This window comes from Artibeus jamaicensis, unplaced genomic scaffold, assembly GCF_021234435.1.
Source record: "Artibeus jamaicensis isolate MK-2021 breed Jamaican fruit bat unplaced genomic scaffold, CSHL_Jam_final scaffold_474, whole genome shotgun sequence".
NCBI classification, from domain to species: Eukaryota; Metazoa; Chordata; class Mammalia; order Chiroptera; family Phyllostomidae; genus Artibeus; species Artibeus jamaicensis.
In genome coordinates, this window is record NW_026522046.1 from 12,087,901 (window position 1) to 12,102,551 (window position 14,651).

At 37.7% G+C, this 14,651-nt stretch overlaps 1 protein-coding gene across 9 annotated transcripts in view; it reads left to right on the top strand.

The window, feature by feature from the left end:
• Window positions 1-14,651, top strand: part of TBL1XR1 (TBL1X/Y related 1) — a 152,877-nt gene that overhangs the window by 104,534 nt on the left and 33,692 nt on the right. For 8 of the 9 annotated variants that reach the window (XM_053657957.1, XM_037128333.2, XM_053657952.1 and 5 more), the window contains one exon: window positions 8,310-8,412. The exons of the other annotated variant lie outside the window; for it this stretch is intronic. In XM_053657957.1, coding sequence (XP_053513932.1) covers window positions 8,355-8,412 — 58 coding nt within the window. In that variant the 5' untranslated portion in view covers window positions 8,310-8,354. The remainder of the gene's footprint in view (window positions 1-8,309; window positions 8,413-14,651) is intronic. 9 annotated transcript variants of the gene reach the window in all.

Consider the following 14,651-nt stretch of genomic DNA (forward strand, 5'->3'; position numbering starts at 1 on the left):
TCATTTGTTTTTCCTTCCCGTAATTCCAGGAGACATCCATCTGAGCTCTGATAGTTTTTAAAATCTTTGAATGCCCTTTTGTGAGCAAACCTATTAAAAATGCTTTATTTTCAAATCACTACATGACCTGGTACTCTCTGTTGACCTGCGAGATTCACACGTAATACCCTATAGATGTTTACTTACTTGGATCATTGATGTTTAGAAGTGAAAGAAATCATCTGTCATGTTGTCGTTGTATCTGAAAGCTCTGGATTAGAATGAATTACAATCATACTTTAAATTCTTAAGATTTGCCAGCATTGGATTTTTGGTGACCATTAATCTGATAACAACATAAGAAGCAACAATAACCAAAAGAAGAAATTCTCATGGCACGAAAATTGGCCATAACTATTAAAAAAAAAGAATAGTAAACTACCTTTAATAGAACATGCACCCGTTGCCAGGCACACTCTTAAGAAAACTATGCTAAAGATGACCGTGTGCCAAACTTGGAAGGTAAAACCAGTGCCAGTGTCTGCTCATTTACCTTTGCAAACTGTCTTGTCTACCTTTTTATATAAAGTTGCTTTATTTCTCTTGGGGTGGGAGATTGGGGAGAGAAATGCTACAGACTTTTTACTGGGACACGATATTCAAATTATTAAAGATATCCTCTTTAAAAACTTACTGATTTAGCCCTGGCTGGTGTAGCTCAGTGGATTGAGAGCAGGCCTGCAAAGCAAAGGGTTGCTAGTTCGATTCCCAGTCAGGGCACATGCCTGGGTTGTGGGCCAGGTCCCCACCCAGTAGGGGGTGCACAAGAGGTATCCACACATTAATGTTTCTTTCCCTCTCTCCTTTCCTTCCCCTCTCTATAAAAATAAAAATTAATAAAATTAAAAAAAACTTACTGATTTATTTTTAAAGGGTATTGTCTATTTTTTGATAGTGTGAGTAAAAATTATCTAATGAGATTGGGTCTTTAAAAATACAGTTTAAACTCAGCATTTATCCTAATGTTATAAATGGTGGTAGCACTTCTGTTTGTTGTAAGGAAATACACTACTTGGCTTCTGTTTGGACTTAATGTTACAGGCAGCCATGAAAAGATATCCTTAAAATGTTTGACAGATAAATCATGGTTGTACTTCAGAGCTAGTACACAGAAAAATAAATACACCATTGTTTATTACTAATGCTTTAAGAAATCAGCCAAATTGATTCTGTTTTTTGCTTTTAGTTTGATTAGAATTATATAAAAAATAAGCCGAACTGTTTCATTTAGTTTAGTGTTTCTTTGTGAGAATATCAGATTGTTTCTAAATCCTGATGTTAATAACCTTATAGTTAGCAAAATTAATTTAGTAAACATGATTTCATTTAGTAAAATTTTGTGAAACCTCATAAGATTTGGCATAGCCACAACTGAGAATGTACTTCATGTACGTTTTAAGCTGTATCGCCAAAGACTTCAAGCTCAGTCTTAAAGTATACCTTCCTTCATTGTACCCTCTATTTTATACACACCAAAGTGTTATTACCTAACATTGGTAGAATTTGAATTATTATTTTCAATTTGGAAAATTAAGAGTAATACACTTTTTGCTCCTGTTCCCGAGAATGATTCATGGGAGGGGCAGGAGAAGAAGGGGCCAGTGGGGAGCAGAAGATTTTGAAATGTTAATGTATTCTGCTAATCTCACAGTCTTTGGAGATCACAGGACGGGTTCCTAAAGATGGAAAGAGGCAAATTCTCAGGAAGGCAGATCCTAGCAATAGTAAACTTAATTTTAAAGATCTCTAATGAATAATCAAACAGAAAGGTTTTAAGAATTTGTGGTATAAGATAGGTGTGTATCAGTTTGCCGGGGTTGCCATAACCAGTTATCACAGATTAGATGGCTTAGACAACAGAAATTTATTTTCTTCCAGTTCTGGAAGTTGGAAGGTAAAGATCAAGGTGCCAGCAGGTGTGGTTTCTTTTGAGGCCTCTTTCCGTGACTTGCAGGTGGCCACCTTCTCACCATGTCCTCACATGGCCTCTCTGTGCACATCCATCTTGATGTCTCTGCCTCCTCTTACAAGGACACCAGTCCTGTTGGGTTGTGTTCATGTCATTAAAGGTCCACTCTACTGGCTTCATTTTAACTTAGTCACCTCTTTAAAGATTCCCATCACCAAATAAAGACACATTCTGGGGTACTGGAAGTAAGCGCTCAACATAGGAATTCTCCGCAGCCCACAACGTGACAGTAAACACTGTGACTTCATGGATAGATGGATTTGATCTCTCTCCTCGTGTTTCAGTTCCCCTCCACATATACATACTTTGTTGTTTTCTTTTTGTTAGTTATGATAATGTGGTGTTTTAACCGTGTGTCTTGGTTTTAATAAGACACTTTGACAGAGTTTTCTGCGATAACTCAATGGGTTGCAGGGCAACAGCAGAACTGCGACTTAGCTTCCCGGGAGATTAAGAACTCACCCCCAACAAACCTAATAGTGTTGTTACATGGTTCTGTGTGGGTTTAGAAGCTGTTGTTTCATGTTATGTGGTTCTGTGCAGGTTTAGAAGCTGTTGCTTCATGTTGTTACATGGTTCTGTGCAGGTTTAGAAGCTGTTGTTTAGCAGGGTACTGCAGTGGTCTGTGACTGTGGAGACCGGCTGGCCATTCTGGAGTGCTGTTCGCATCACGGGCACTGTGAGCCGTGCAGTGTGAGCCGTGTAGTGCCACAGCATGGGGCCTTGGCACGGTAGGCTACCACTTGGAATTAGCAACTCCTTAAGGACCCTCCAGTGCTGAGCATTTTCATTTCTTTATAGTCATTGCATCGTTCTACATTTTATGTTGTATACTGGTTTTCATTTTTTCCTACACTGAGGACAGTTTAGTATTTGAATAATATTTCTGCATACACAGATCTGTGTATAGAAGTGTTATTCTGATATCAGTGCTCTTACCTTAAAATGAGGAATACGACACTGAAGAGGGAACTGAATGTTAATAGGACCTAGTTCCATCCATAGCATGGAGCATTCACTCAGTAAACGTGCACATTCTTTCACCTCACTTTCTTTAACATGCAAGTCAATGAGAAAGCAATGTGCCTACAGGTAGAAGCAAAGGTAATGTCATATACTTCAGGTATTTTGAATTAAAAGGAATGTTAGCTCCTTCAGCTGTGCCTAGTACAGAAACCTTGTATGTAGGTCACTTACATTTTACATACTTTGCCTGCCTGAACACTCAGACTCAGGGTGTGTGCTCTCATAATTTTATGTAATTTTTCTTATCTGAGTTGGAATTAATTGTTATCTCTCTCCCCAACAACCTGTAAAGTCACAAGGTCTGGCCCTGGTCTACTTTGTTTAGCCGTGTCTCTAGCATCTGTCAGAGTACATGGCACATTGGAACCCGGGAAGTGCTTAAAGTGCTCACTGCATGAATAGAACAAGTCGGTCAGAAAAAGTGCTGTAGTGCATTTCCTCCCCATAACCTTTATTTACATGTTACATGACCATCGTAGTGTTTACTTCCCACTGTCACTGCCTCCCTTCTCACAAACGCACCTGCCTCACGTGTGTGTTTGGGGGCTGGTTCGTTACCCGCACCCCCCCCCCAGGTGATAGGAGTGCAGCAGTCCCCGAATTACTCGGGGTTCACTTGCTGTGCTTTGAGTTAGCCATGGTCAAACTGCTCTTACAATAAATGTTAAATGGAAAATGCCAGAAGTGAACAGTTGACAAGTTTTAAAGTGCATGCCGTTCTGAGTAGCGTGACGAAATCTCAGGCCATCTGTGTCTGTCCTGCCTGGGCCGTGACTCCTCCCTTTGTCTGCATCTCCACACTCTGTGTGCCACCTGCCCGGCAGTCATTTTAGTAGCCCATCTTGCTTGTCAGATCCACTGTCACAGTACAGCTGGGCTCGTTTTCCAGTGACCCTTATTTCACTTCATAATCACCCTCGAGAGCAGCTGGCAGTTCAAGAATGCCGATGAGAAGTTGTAAAGTGCTGCCTTTACGTGAAAGGTGAAAGTTGTTAAGGTAATAAGGAAAGAAAAAACATCATATGCTGAGGTTGCTAAGGTCTTTCTTAAGACTATCGCTTCTCTTTAAGATTCTATAAAGGAGGTTTGAAAGGAAATTTCTGCTAGTTTTGCTGTTGTATCTCACATTGCAAAAGTTACGGCCACAGTATGTGGTCAATGCTTAATTAAGCAAATAAAGGAAACGAGACCACCTTCTTACACCACACACAAGAATCAACTCAAAGTAGATTAAAGAATTAAATGTTAGACTTGAAACCATAAAAATCCTAGAAGAAAACAGTCTCAGGTATTTCTCATGGCAATATTTTTCCTGATATATTGCCTTGAGCAAGGGAAACAAAAGAAAATATAAACAAATAGGACTGTTTCAAACTAAAAAAGTTTTAGAGCAAAGGAAAACATCAACAAAATGAAAAGTACACCCACTGAATGGGAGTGATACCTCTGGTAAAAGGGTTAATGTCCAAAATTTATATAGAGTTTACAAAAATCAACACCAAAAAACAAACTCCAATTAAAAAATGGACAAAGAACCTGAATAGACACTTATCCAAAGAGAACATATAGATGACCAAAAATATTTGAAAAGATGCTCAGCATCACTAATCATCAGAGAAATGCAAGTTAAAACCACAGTGAGATATCACCTCACAGCCCGTGATAATGGTTATCATCAGTAAATCAAACAACAAGGTTTAGGGCGGAGGGAAGGCTTGTGCACAGTCGGTGGGAACACAGACTGGTGCAGCCACTGTGGAAAACAGTAAGGAGATACCTCAGAAAATTAAAGACAGAAGTGCCGTAGTGACCCAGCAGGTCCACTTCTGGAAATACAGCTGCAGAAACCCAACGCACTCATGTGAAAGAGTAGATGCACTCCTGTGTTCACTGCAGCGTTATTTGCAATAGCTAAGACCTGAGAGCAGTCCAGGTGTCGGTCAGCAGTTGAGTGAATAAGAAAGATGCAGTACATTTACACAGTAGAACAATACTTGGTCTTAAAAAAGAAGGAAATTATACCTCGTGTGACAGTATGGATGGACCTGGAGAATATTATGGCTAAGTGAAGCCAGTCAGAGGAAAAAAAACATATAATCTCACTCATGCAGAATGAACAAAATAAACTAACACACAGAACAGAAACAGCCTGATAGAGAACAGACTGACGCCTGTCAGACGGGAGGGTGGTTGGGGGGCTGGGTGAAAAAAGTGAAGGGATGAAGCAAAACCACCCCAAAACGCTGATACAGACAGTAGTATGGTGGTCACCAGAAGAAGAAGGGATTGGAGGGGGTAGAAGAGGGGATTGGGGGAATAAATGGTGATGGAAGGGGCTCGACTTGAGGTGGTGAGCAGAATACAATAGACAGATGATGCATTTTATAGAATTGTACACCTGAAGCCTATATAATTTTATTAACCAATGTCATTCCAGTATATTCAATAAAAAGGTAAAAAAATCATGTTCTACCTGATTATGGAGCCACTAAAGTAGTTTCTAAGTTTTAATTTAGATTAAAATATTAAACTGAGGGGGAGGAAGTTATTTTGCTATGTAGTATTTCAGGTAATTCATTTTCTTCTTTCTTATAAACCTGAACCTTTATTTTATGTCTTCTAGTACAACTGTAAAGTGGGTTTCCCCCAGTTTATTGAGCTATAATTAGCGTACAACATTATGTTAGATTCAGGTATACAACATAATGACTTGAGATGTATGTGTGTACGTGTATGTACACACACATTGTGAAATGATCGCAATAAATTTATATTCATTGAAAAAAGGCAGAAAACATACTAACTCTGGGTGGAAGACATGAGCAGGAACGTGTTTCGATTGAAAGTAACGTGTTAGAAAGCATTGAGTCTGTACACACATTTCAGCAAGGGATCTCCTAGAATGAGAGATAACAGTAGAGCACATTGTCATAAACATTTCATTTTGTTAGTAGTTATTGTTGGTAATCTCTTACCGTGCCTAATCGATAAATTGACTTTACCATAGGCATTTATACATAGGAACAATCATAGTGTATGGTATGTGCAACATTTAGTCCTGTCTGTGGTTTCAGGTACTGTACTGACCTCTTGGAGTGTCCTCATGGGTCGGGGATACTGTATGTTGAACATTCAGGTGATTAACTGTACTCTTTGAGGTAATATTATTTTGGGGGAGAGGTGCTTTTTTCTTCACCTCAAGATAGTTGCTTCTCTTCCTCCATGGTTTCTCATCTCAGTAACTGGAGATACCAGCCATCCAGATGTCCTAAAAGAACTTTGAGTCTTCCTTTTCCTCCCTGCATCCAACCACCCTTGAGTCCACTTCCTGAGTATCTTTGGCATCCCTGCGCTCCTGTCCACCTCCAGTGGCACAGACCAGGTTTTCCAGTCTGCTGCTGGATTTCTGCAACACCCTCCTGACTCTACTCCTCTTCTCCAGTCCGGTGTCCATCCAGTCTGTTCTTCGTATTGGACCCAGGATCTTCTAAAAATGTAAATCAATCAGGTCATTCACCTATGCCGCTTAAACCTTGTCAGTCCATTAATTTTCTCTAGGTGATGCTGCCTTTCAAGGCCCCTTAGAACACAGTTTTTGTCTGGGTCTCAAGCCTTGCTTCATGGTGTGTTACTTTCTCCTCACCCGCCCTTTCGTTGGCTGTTGCTGCTCACCGAGTTGTTTCCATTCCCTGCCTTCCTCCCCCAAACTTCCATGTTCTCATTTTGCTCCTGTCCTTCAGGTCTAAACACCAGGGACACTTTCCCTAAGCTGTACTCCCAGACTACTAAATTTGGTTAGGGTTTCCTCTGTGTGTGTCCATTGGAAAATCGTTGCAATTCCTTGTTGTTGTTTTTCCCCTCTCTGAGATACAAGCTTGACGAGTGTTTAGTCACCACTCTTTCCGTAATTTAGGGTAGTAGCTGTTCTTGTCACATAGTAGCCTGCTCAAGTGCTTGTTAATTTGTGACTTTTTAAAAAAGATTTTATTTATCTTTAGAGAGTGGAAAGGGGAAGGAAAAAGAGGGAGAGAAACACTCATTGCTTCTGCTGTGCACCCCAACCAGGACTGAACCCTCAACCTGGGCATGTGCCCTGATTGGGAATTGAACCGGTGACCTTTTGCTTTGCAGGATACCCATCCGAGCCACACCAGTGGTGGTCAGGGCTGTTAATTTGTGATTTTAAAGTGTCCTGTGAACTCTCCATCATAAAGGCTGCATGAGGTGGCAGAACAGTCAGCACAGACCCATAATGTTAGGTACCCTTTTGTATGAGATGTTAAGACATCTTTTGTAAACAAGGGACCAAGAAACTGTAGTCAGTGGACATGGTCTTTTATTAGGCCAGACCTAAGCATGTTTCGTTTTGTTTTGTTTTTTAAGTGCTTGGAAATAAAAAAAAATGTGACACAACAAATGCATGTAACATTCTAATTTCAGTGTCCCTAAATAACGTTTTATTGGAACATATTCGTACTCATTTGTTTACTTACTGTTTGGTGCTGCTTTTGTGCTGCAGTGGCAGAGTTGAGTAGTAGTGACGGAGGCTCCGTGGTTGGCAAAGTCTTATTAGCACATTCTTGCTCTGGCCCGGAACACAAAAAGTGTTTGCTGACAACTGCTTTTTAAATCCCTTCTGTGACAGGAGAATGGATAAGTATAGTTAGACATGTTTGTTATGCCTTAGTTGACTGTTTTCCCTTCCTCCGAGGTCAAGGTTTAAGGGTATCCAGTAAGACAGTATCCTCTGAGTTTTCAGAATTGTATTCCAGCCTCTCTGCCTGCCATACTTAGAGCTTTTGGAAACTTGCACATCACAGGTCACATGTTCAGTATGTAGAGACTTCAGAACTCACAAAATTATGTAGAGACAAACAAACTCGCCTTCCTCCCTCTTAGCCACTGGTCTAAAATCAGTCTTTCCTAAACAAATAATATTTTGATTCTTAAAATTTATGGTTTTTATAGTTAAAGAGAAAAAGGACCAACTTTTTATGCTGTTTGATTTAATCATTCAAGTGTGATGCTAAAGCCTTTCTATAAGTTTTGAATCATTTTTGTCTATATGTTATCTTGCGGAAGAATAGACCCAGCCATGTTTGGGTTATGTAATCAATTACTGTTGGGAATAACTTTATTTGTAGGATTTATTATTAGGCAATATAGAATTTTTTCCTTCTTGAATAAAATCAAATGGTTTTTTACAACATTGTTTTACATTTTGTTTAAAATATTATATTGAGAAAATACTTAATTAACTTTGTTTTGTTTTTAGGGTTATATCCTGTGTTGTGACCTCATGGTTTAAGTGGGAATAAAGATGAGTATAAGCAGTGATGAGGTCAACTTCTTGGTATATAGATACTTGCAAGAGTCAGGTGAGTACTTTCGTAAAGTAAATAGGCCTCAAATTATTTTAATATTCTCAAAATAACCTTTTATGCATTTGAAATTTGTACCAGTCCAAACTGTTGAACTTTGTATGTTTCCTTAAATGTCTGGACTGCCATTTTAAAGCTATGTGTTACTGCATGGTTTAACTCTCTGACTCTTTCAAATATGTTAGAATCATCTCAGGGAAACACTTGTAAATGATGGTTTGGGTTTCACTGTTCAGAGATCATTTTTGTGATTTGTTCTGAAATGAGATTATTGTACACAGGAACATAAACTCTCAGATATCATCAACTTAATAACGTATGTTCAGAATCCTTAGCTAAATGTTAGTCCTAATTATAGTTAGCATTTCAAAAGCTGAATTAACCGTATTTTTTCTGAATGTTTTTATAAGTATTATCCAAGTTGATTATGCGTATCCATGACCTGAATTCTTACTGTCTTTATTGGGGGGTAATTCATAAATACAAATTACTGAAAGTCATTTGTTAAAAATATTGAATAAATGAGAGGTCAAGTTTTCTAGACAGAAGTGTTATCATAAAAGAAAAGGAAAAAAACTGCAAGGAAAACGTGAGATGGATTGAGCAAAACGAAACAGCGTGAGCAGCTGGACGTGGGCTGCGCAGGGCAGAGACGGTAGGGAGGTCGACAATGGCCGTGGCTGCAGGTCGTTGACACGAGGTGGAGTGATTTAGTGCTCTGACCATGCTGGGCGGTCGAATTCTAGAGATCGTAGCTTAAATTAACTGGAATGTTTTAGTAGTAAGGTGAGGTGTGTGGTATAAAAAATAGATTTTGGTAGTTGTGTATAAGGGAAGAGAGAAGAAATAGAGTAGGACATCAAACTCTTAATTTTGGTTTTGAAGCTCCAGTTATTGTTCTTATAGGGTCCAGCTGGTTGCCCTTCCATAGGGAATTGGGAACATGAGCTAGGTCCTAGATCCAGTGCTGGCTGAGGTTTTCTCACCTGCTGGAGGTTTCCTGTTCTCAAGCCTCAGTGCTCCCCTCTGGCCTGGAACGGCTGGGAAAACGTGTCCAGCAAAGGCAGGGAGGAGAAGAGAGAGAAGAAATGAATGTAACCAACCGATGCAGAATAACTCGCTAGGAAGCTCTGAAATTAATAGATCTTGTTTTGTTTTCATTTTCAACTGGTACACTGGTAGTGAAGGCATTTCCGAAGAGGACATCCATAGACTATTTTGAATAAGATAAAATGATTAGTAAAGTAGAAAAAGTAGAAACCTAGTGATACAAATATGACATATAATGCACATGTTTAGATATTGTTATGTAGTACTTTTGGACAAAACGGAAAGGATTTGTTGGGCTGAAACAAACTTTTTTCTGCCTTAGAATTCTGACTACTATTTAAGCCAGAGTTTTGAGGACTTGGACATGAAAGCAAAATACATTATGAAGGATCAGTGAATGGTCAATATATTTAATGGCTTGTAGACGTATTGTAAAGGCAGTTATTTAGGTTGAACCAAATATAAAACCGCTATTTCTGGAGATCAGGAACAGTTAAATAGCTCAGCAGCATCCTGTGGTTCAAGCCTATGCTGAGGTGAAATAGGGCAAGGTGAAGTTAGAGATGATAATGAACACTCAGGTCTTCTTGTTTCCAAACAGGAGTCTGCAGATCAGTGTTTTATGTTGCTACAAGAGAATACAACAAGTAAAGGAGTCAGTAAAATATTAATTTCTGAAAGAGTACCAAGTGATTAAATATTACCAAAAGTCTTCTTAATGTTGGTTATGTTCTCAGAGAAAACTCTTCTAAATTCCAAGTCTTGAGGTGTCTTACATTGCAGGAAAAATAAAGCAAGAATTATTATATTAAATTTTTTTTTCTATCGTAGACTGATATTTGTCATAAGTTCTTTAAAATTGTTCACTGAGTTATTATTTCTTGTGCATTCTTTAGAAAGCTTTATACTTTACCCAGCAGTGTACTGGTGATAAAGTGTGATGTGAAGTCACATCTCTAAAACCGTGAATGCCAGTCAGTCCCTTCATAAAATTCAACTATTTACATTATAATTTATAGGGGAAGTGAGACTCAACTGATGACATTTTGACTTAATGGCAGTTCTAGGATTGCCGCCTGCCGTGATTTAAGAATCACCTACACCAGAATTCTAAACTTTGACCCTTTGATCACCTGCATCAGAATCACCTGGAGCACAGTGGCTGGGCTCAGGAATGCACATTTCACAAGTGCTCCGGGTGATTCTTAGTTAGGCATAATAAAGTTTGAAAGCCAATGATCTACATTAGTTGTAGGACAATTAGAATTTGGCATCAGGTATGTAGCATGTTCACAGAATCTTGAAAGAAAAGCATCTAATTAAACTATTTGAGAGAAAGTAGAAAGCATGAAATGTGTACATTGAGATTTGGAGTGTGAGAATATCTCCAATAAAAGTGGTGTATTTGTGTTTGTAGGTAAGCTTTTGCAGGAATGATGAGACATGTTTCTATCATAAGGGACTTCATCAGACATTTCTTTTGAAATTACTTAGAGAGGAGATAGAAAAGAGTTTAAGAAATTTATGAGCTGTCAACTAGAGACAGGTTTCCGGAAGACCTCAGATTCTAACTCATCTCAGCACTAGCCACTATTTCAAAGGTCCTTTCTTGGTTCTGATTTCCATTTGTACATAAAAATTGCCATTTTTGCAGTTGGTTCAATCTTGGAATCACATAGTCCAGAAATCCCTTCTTTTGGGATTCTGTGAATTTATCACCATAATTTACAAGGAATACTTATTGAGAATTAGTCATTAAGTGTCTGAGAAATGTGATGTAAATTATTACTCTTTTAGATCATAAATTTTTCTCTTCAAAAAGTTAAAATAGAAGAAACTAGAATAGTTTCTTAATACTGCTATTTTCCCCATGAAGTAGTACTGAATTGGGAGATAGGAAGACATAATGATGACGAAGTGTCTCTGCAGAACCATTAAAGAGCTGGTCGTAAAGACTTACACAAAGGGAAACAAAGTTTCCTTCTTGCTTGTCTCATTATGTAAAATATCTTAGTCAGAAATTCAAAAAACCACCTTATGAACCGTTTGGTTCTGTTTTGATAAATGTATGATTTAGAAATAATGTTTTTCAGTAAGAATGTCTAGTATTTGTTCTCTGCAAACAGTGTTTAATGTTGATTGGACCAGATGGTATCCATCTCCAGAGGGGATAAAATCACTTGAATTGTTTTCATCTTAAATACTCTTTGTGGTGATCATTCTATTATGAATGTTATCAGCACTGGAATATATTAGTCTGTTAAAAATCCTGTTTCCCTTCAAATTACTTAATTTTCTCAGATCTTCAGTTTCCAAATCCATAAACTTTGTTGCTTGTTAAAAAGGGATTGATTACATTGTGATACTTGGTTTCAAATGAAATAAGCCACCCTCCCCTATTCATTAAAACTAAGAGGAAAGTGTATTTATTGTAGGATATTTTTATTAAGGGTTGTGACTTTTTTCCCCTCAATTTTATCTCTAGAAAGTTCACCGTAAGCAAATTACTTTGGTCATCACCATTTTGTTCTTTTATGAACTGGACTTCCATATTTAACAAATATATCCTAGGGAATAAAATTAGTTTTTTTTTCTCTTTTGAAAATTGAATGTATTTGACACTCAGTACTGTCGGTGATGATTGACTTGATTCATTATGCTCCCTTTAATTAGCGTTTACCCAAGGACATTAATACATTGATTGCCCTAATAACTCATGCTAAATTGTATCAATATGACTAAACCTGATAGCAGTGTTAGTTGTCAAAGAGCTGGGCTGGTTTGGACATTTTTAATCCTCCCATCCCACCTTTGAGTTTTCCCATTTTCCTTGGACTCTCCTGTAGTTATTCAGTTTTAGTTTATTTTTTTTTCAAGAGAAGTTGTTCCTGGCAGTTACTTGTGAACTTTGTGGCACTAATTTGCCTTGTTCCTTTGTGTAATACATAATTTCATTTTGCCTGAATTGTGTATTTGGTCTGGGGGAGAATTCTTGAGTGTAGATTTAACTGTCATATATTGCATGTTTATTTGTAATGTACTTGAACGTTGGGTGTTATGAGACACCCAACATATGAGTTGTATTTTGCATTTTATGATTGAAGACTAACTTGAAAATGCAAAAACAATATGTTATTATTATTGACTTTCCAGATTGTGATTCTGAATAGTATTATTTTTTTTAAATCCTCATGTTTTTAGAACTGAAGTTTATCTCCGCATATAGCCTCCATTTGTGAGAAGGTAATGATACATGTAGTCTTGAAAGGTTTGGTTCAGTAAAGAGCATCTTGTCTCCTGTACCCCACCCTCCTCTGTTTTCTAACCTGTTTTCAAAGGGGTGATGAATTTCCCAAATATAGGTCTTTTACCATACCACTTTCTCTGAGATAATGCTTACTTCCCACATTCTATTTGTTTATAAGATCACCCGTCAAATACAACTCTCTGTACATACACACTTAATGTAAATGTGATCATAGTAGGCACAAAGTAACCTGAATGTTTATGTATAACATCGAAGATTGTAACTTCAGACACCAAAACCCACTCATTCATTTTTTAAAAAATATTTATTTATTTTTTTAGAAGGGGAAGGGAGAGAGAAAGAGGGGGCAAAATACCAGTGTGTGGTTGCCTCTTGCCTGGCCTACACTGGGGACCTGGCCCACAACCCCAGCATGTGCCCTGATTAGGAATGGATTTAGCCACCTTTTGGTTCACAGGCCAGCGCTTAATCCACTGAGCCACACCAGCCAGGGCCCATTCATTCATTTTTTTAATTTAATGGTTTTATACTAACTGCTACAGTGGCTAGTAAAATGTCAGCAAATGATTGTAGTTTCTGTGGACTCAGATAAAGGTAACTGGGCTAGATAAACATTCCTTTGCATATATTCTTCTGCTGGTGCCATGTATAAACACACTAACAGCAGACAGGATGAAGTCAGGTTAATCTGGCTATCAGTAGTGTGTCCCTAGCCAAGAAGAACCAGAGTGAGGCGAGCTCAGAATCTGGAATGTCCACCCTTAGTCTTTCTTTTGATCTATATGAGTTAGGATGATCAGCTACAAAAGAACAAGTGTAGATACACAGTGTTTTGCTTTATAATCAAATAAAGTATGAATCGGCATTGATTTGACATGTAGTTGTTGCAAACACAGTTAACTGCACAGTAAGCAGTTACAAATGCTGGTCATTACCATACATTTACACTTTCAAATCAGTTCTCCTTTTTCTGTCACCTGAATGACAACTTTTTGCCAATAGAGGAAATTGCAGTTACTCATTCCTACTGACACTTGTTGTTCTTAAAAAACGACAAAGGTTCTTTAAATAGTTGTCAAGCAGAACTTGTTCAATCTTAATAGTGATCCTTTTCTTTCCTTAGGAATAGCCAGCATAGTGAGGGTATAAGGAAACATCTAACTTGCTGATGCCATGTAAATTTGCACAGTTTGATGGGAAAGCAATTTGGTAATCATGAAAACTCCTTTTAAAATGCTTATGTCCCTTTAAACTTTTAAGGGAATCCATCCTAAGGGGGAAGAATTATAACTGACCAAAACCTATACACATAGGTATCTGAGATAAGGTTGTTTTTAAATAGTGAACATTGGAAGAGCCCAAATGTCTGGCTGTGGAATGAATAATTTACTAGCTGAATACATTTGTTGGTTGAATATTATAATACATTTTTTAGAAAATATAATTTACATGACACTTTCATAGTTGTATATATTTTTAAGAGCAAAATTAGGGCACAAAATTGTATGGCCAGTGTGTTTTATTTTGCTGGGAAAAAAACCAATATGCAAAATAAAAAAGAAAAACATTAACAGTTGCATTGGGTTTTGGTATTGTAATATTTTTTCTTTACATTTTTCTTTTTTTTTTTTCCCTCTAAGTATTGGACCTAACTCTTCATCATCAATGGTCTCTTATAGTATTTTCCCCCTTCTTCTTTTTACTCATTCTAAACCTTTTGAGAATTTGGTTGTGGAAGTTTTTGTTATTGTTCAAATGTGTTTTTATTTTTCTTTGGCAGTATACCTGTGAGAGAGGTTGATGGATCATTTTGCAATATTAGGTTTATTTATTTTATTTACTTTTTACTTACAGTTGACACTTTGTGTTAGTTTCAGGTGTAGAGCGAAATGATTAAACATTTATGTGACTTGTGAAG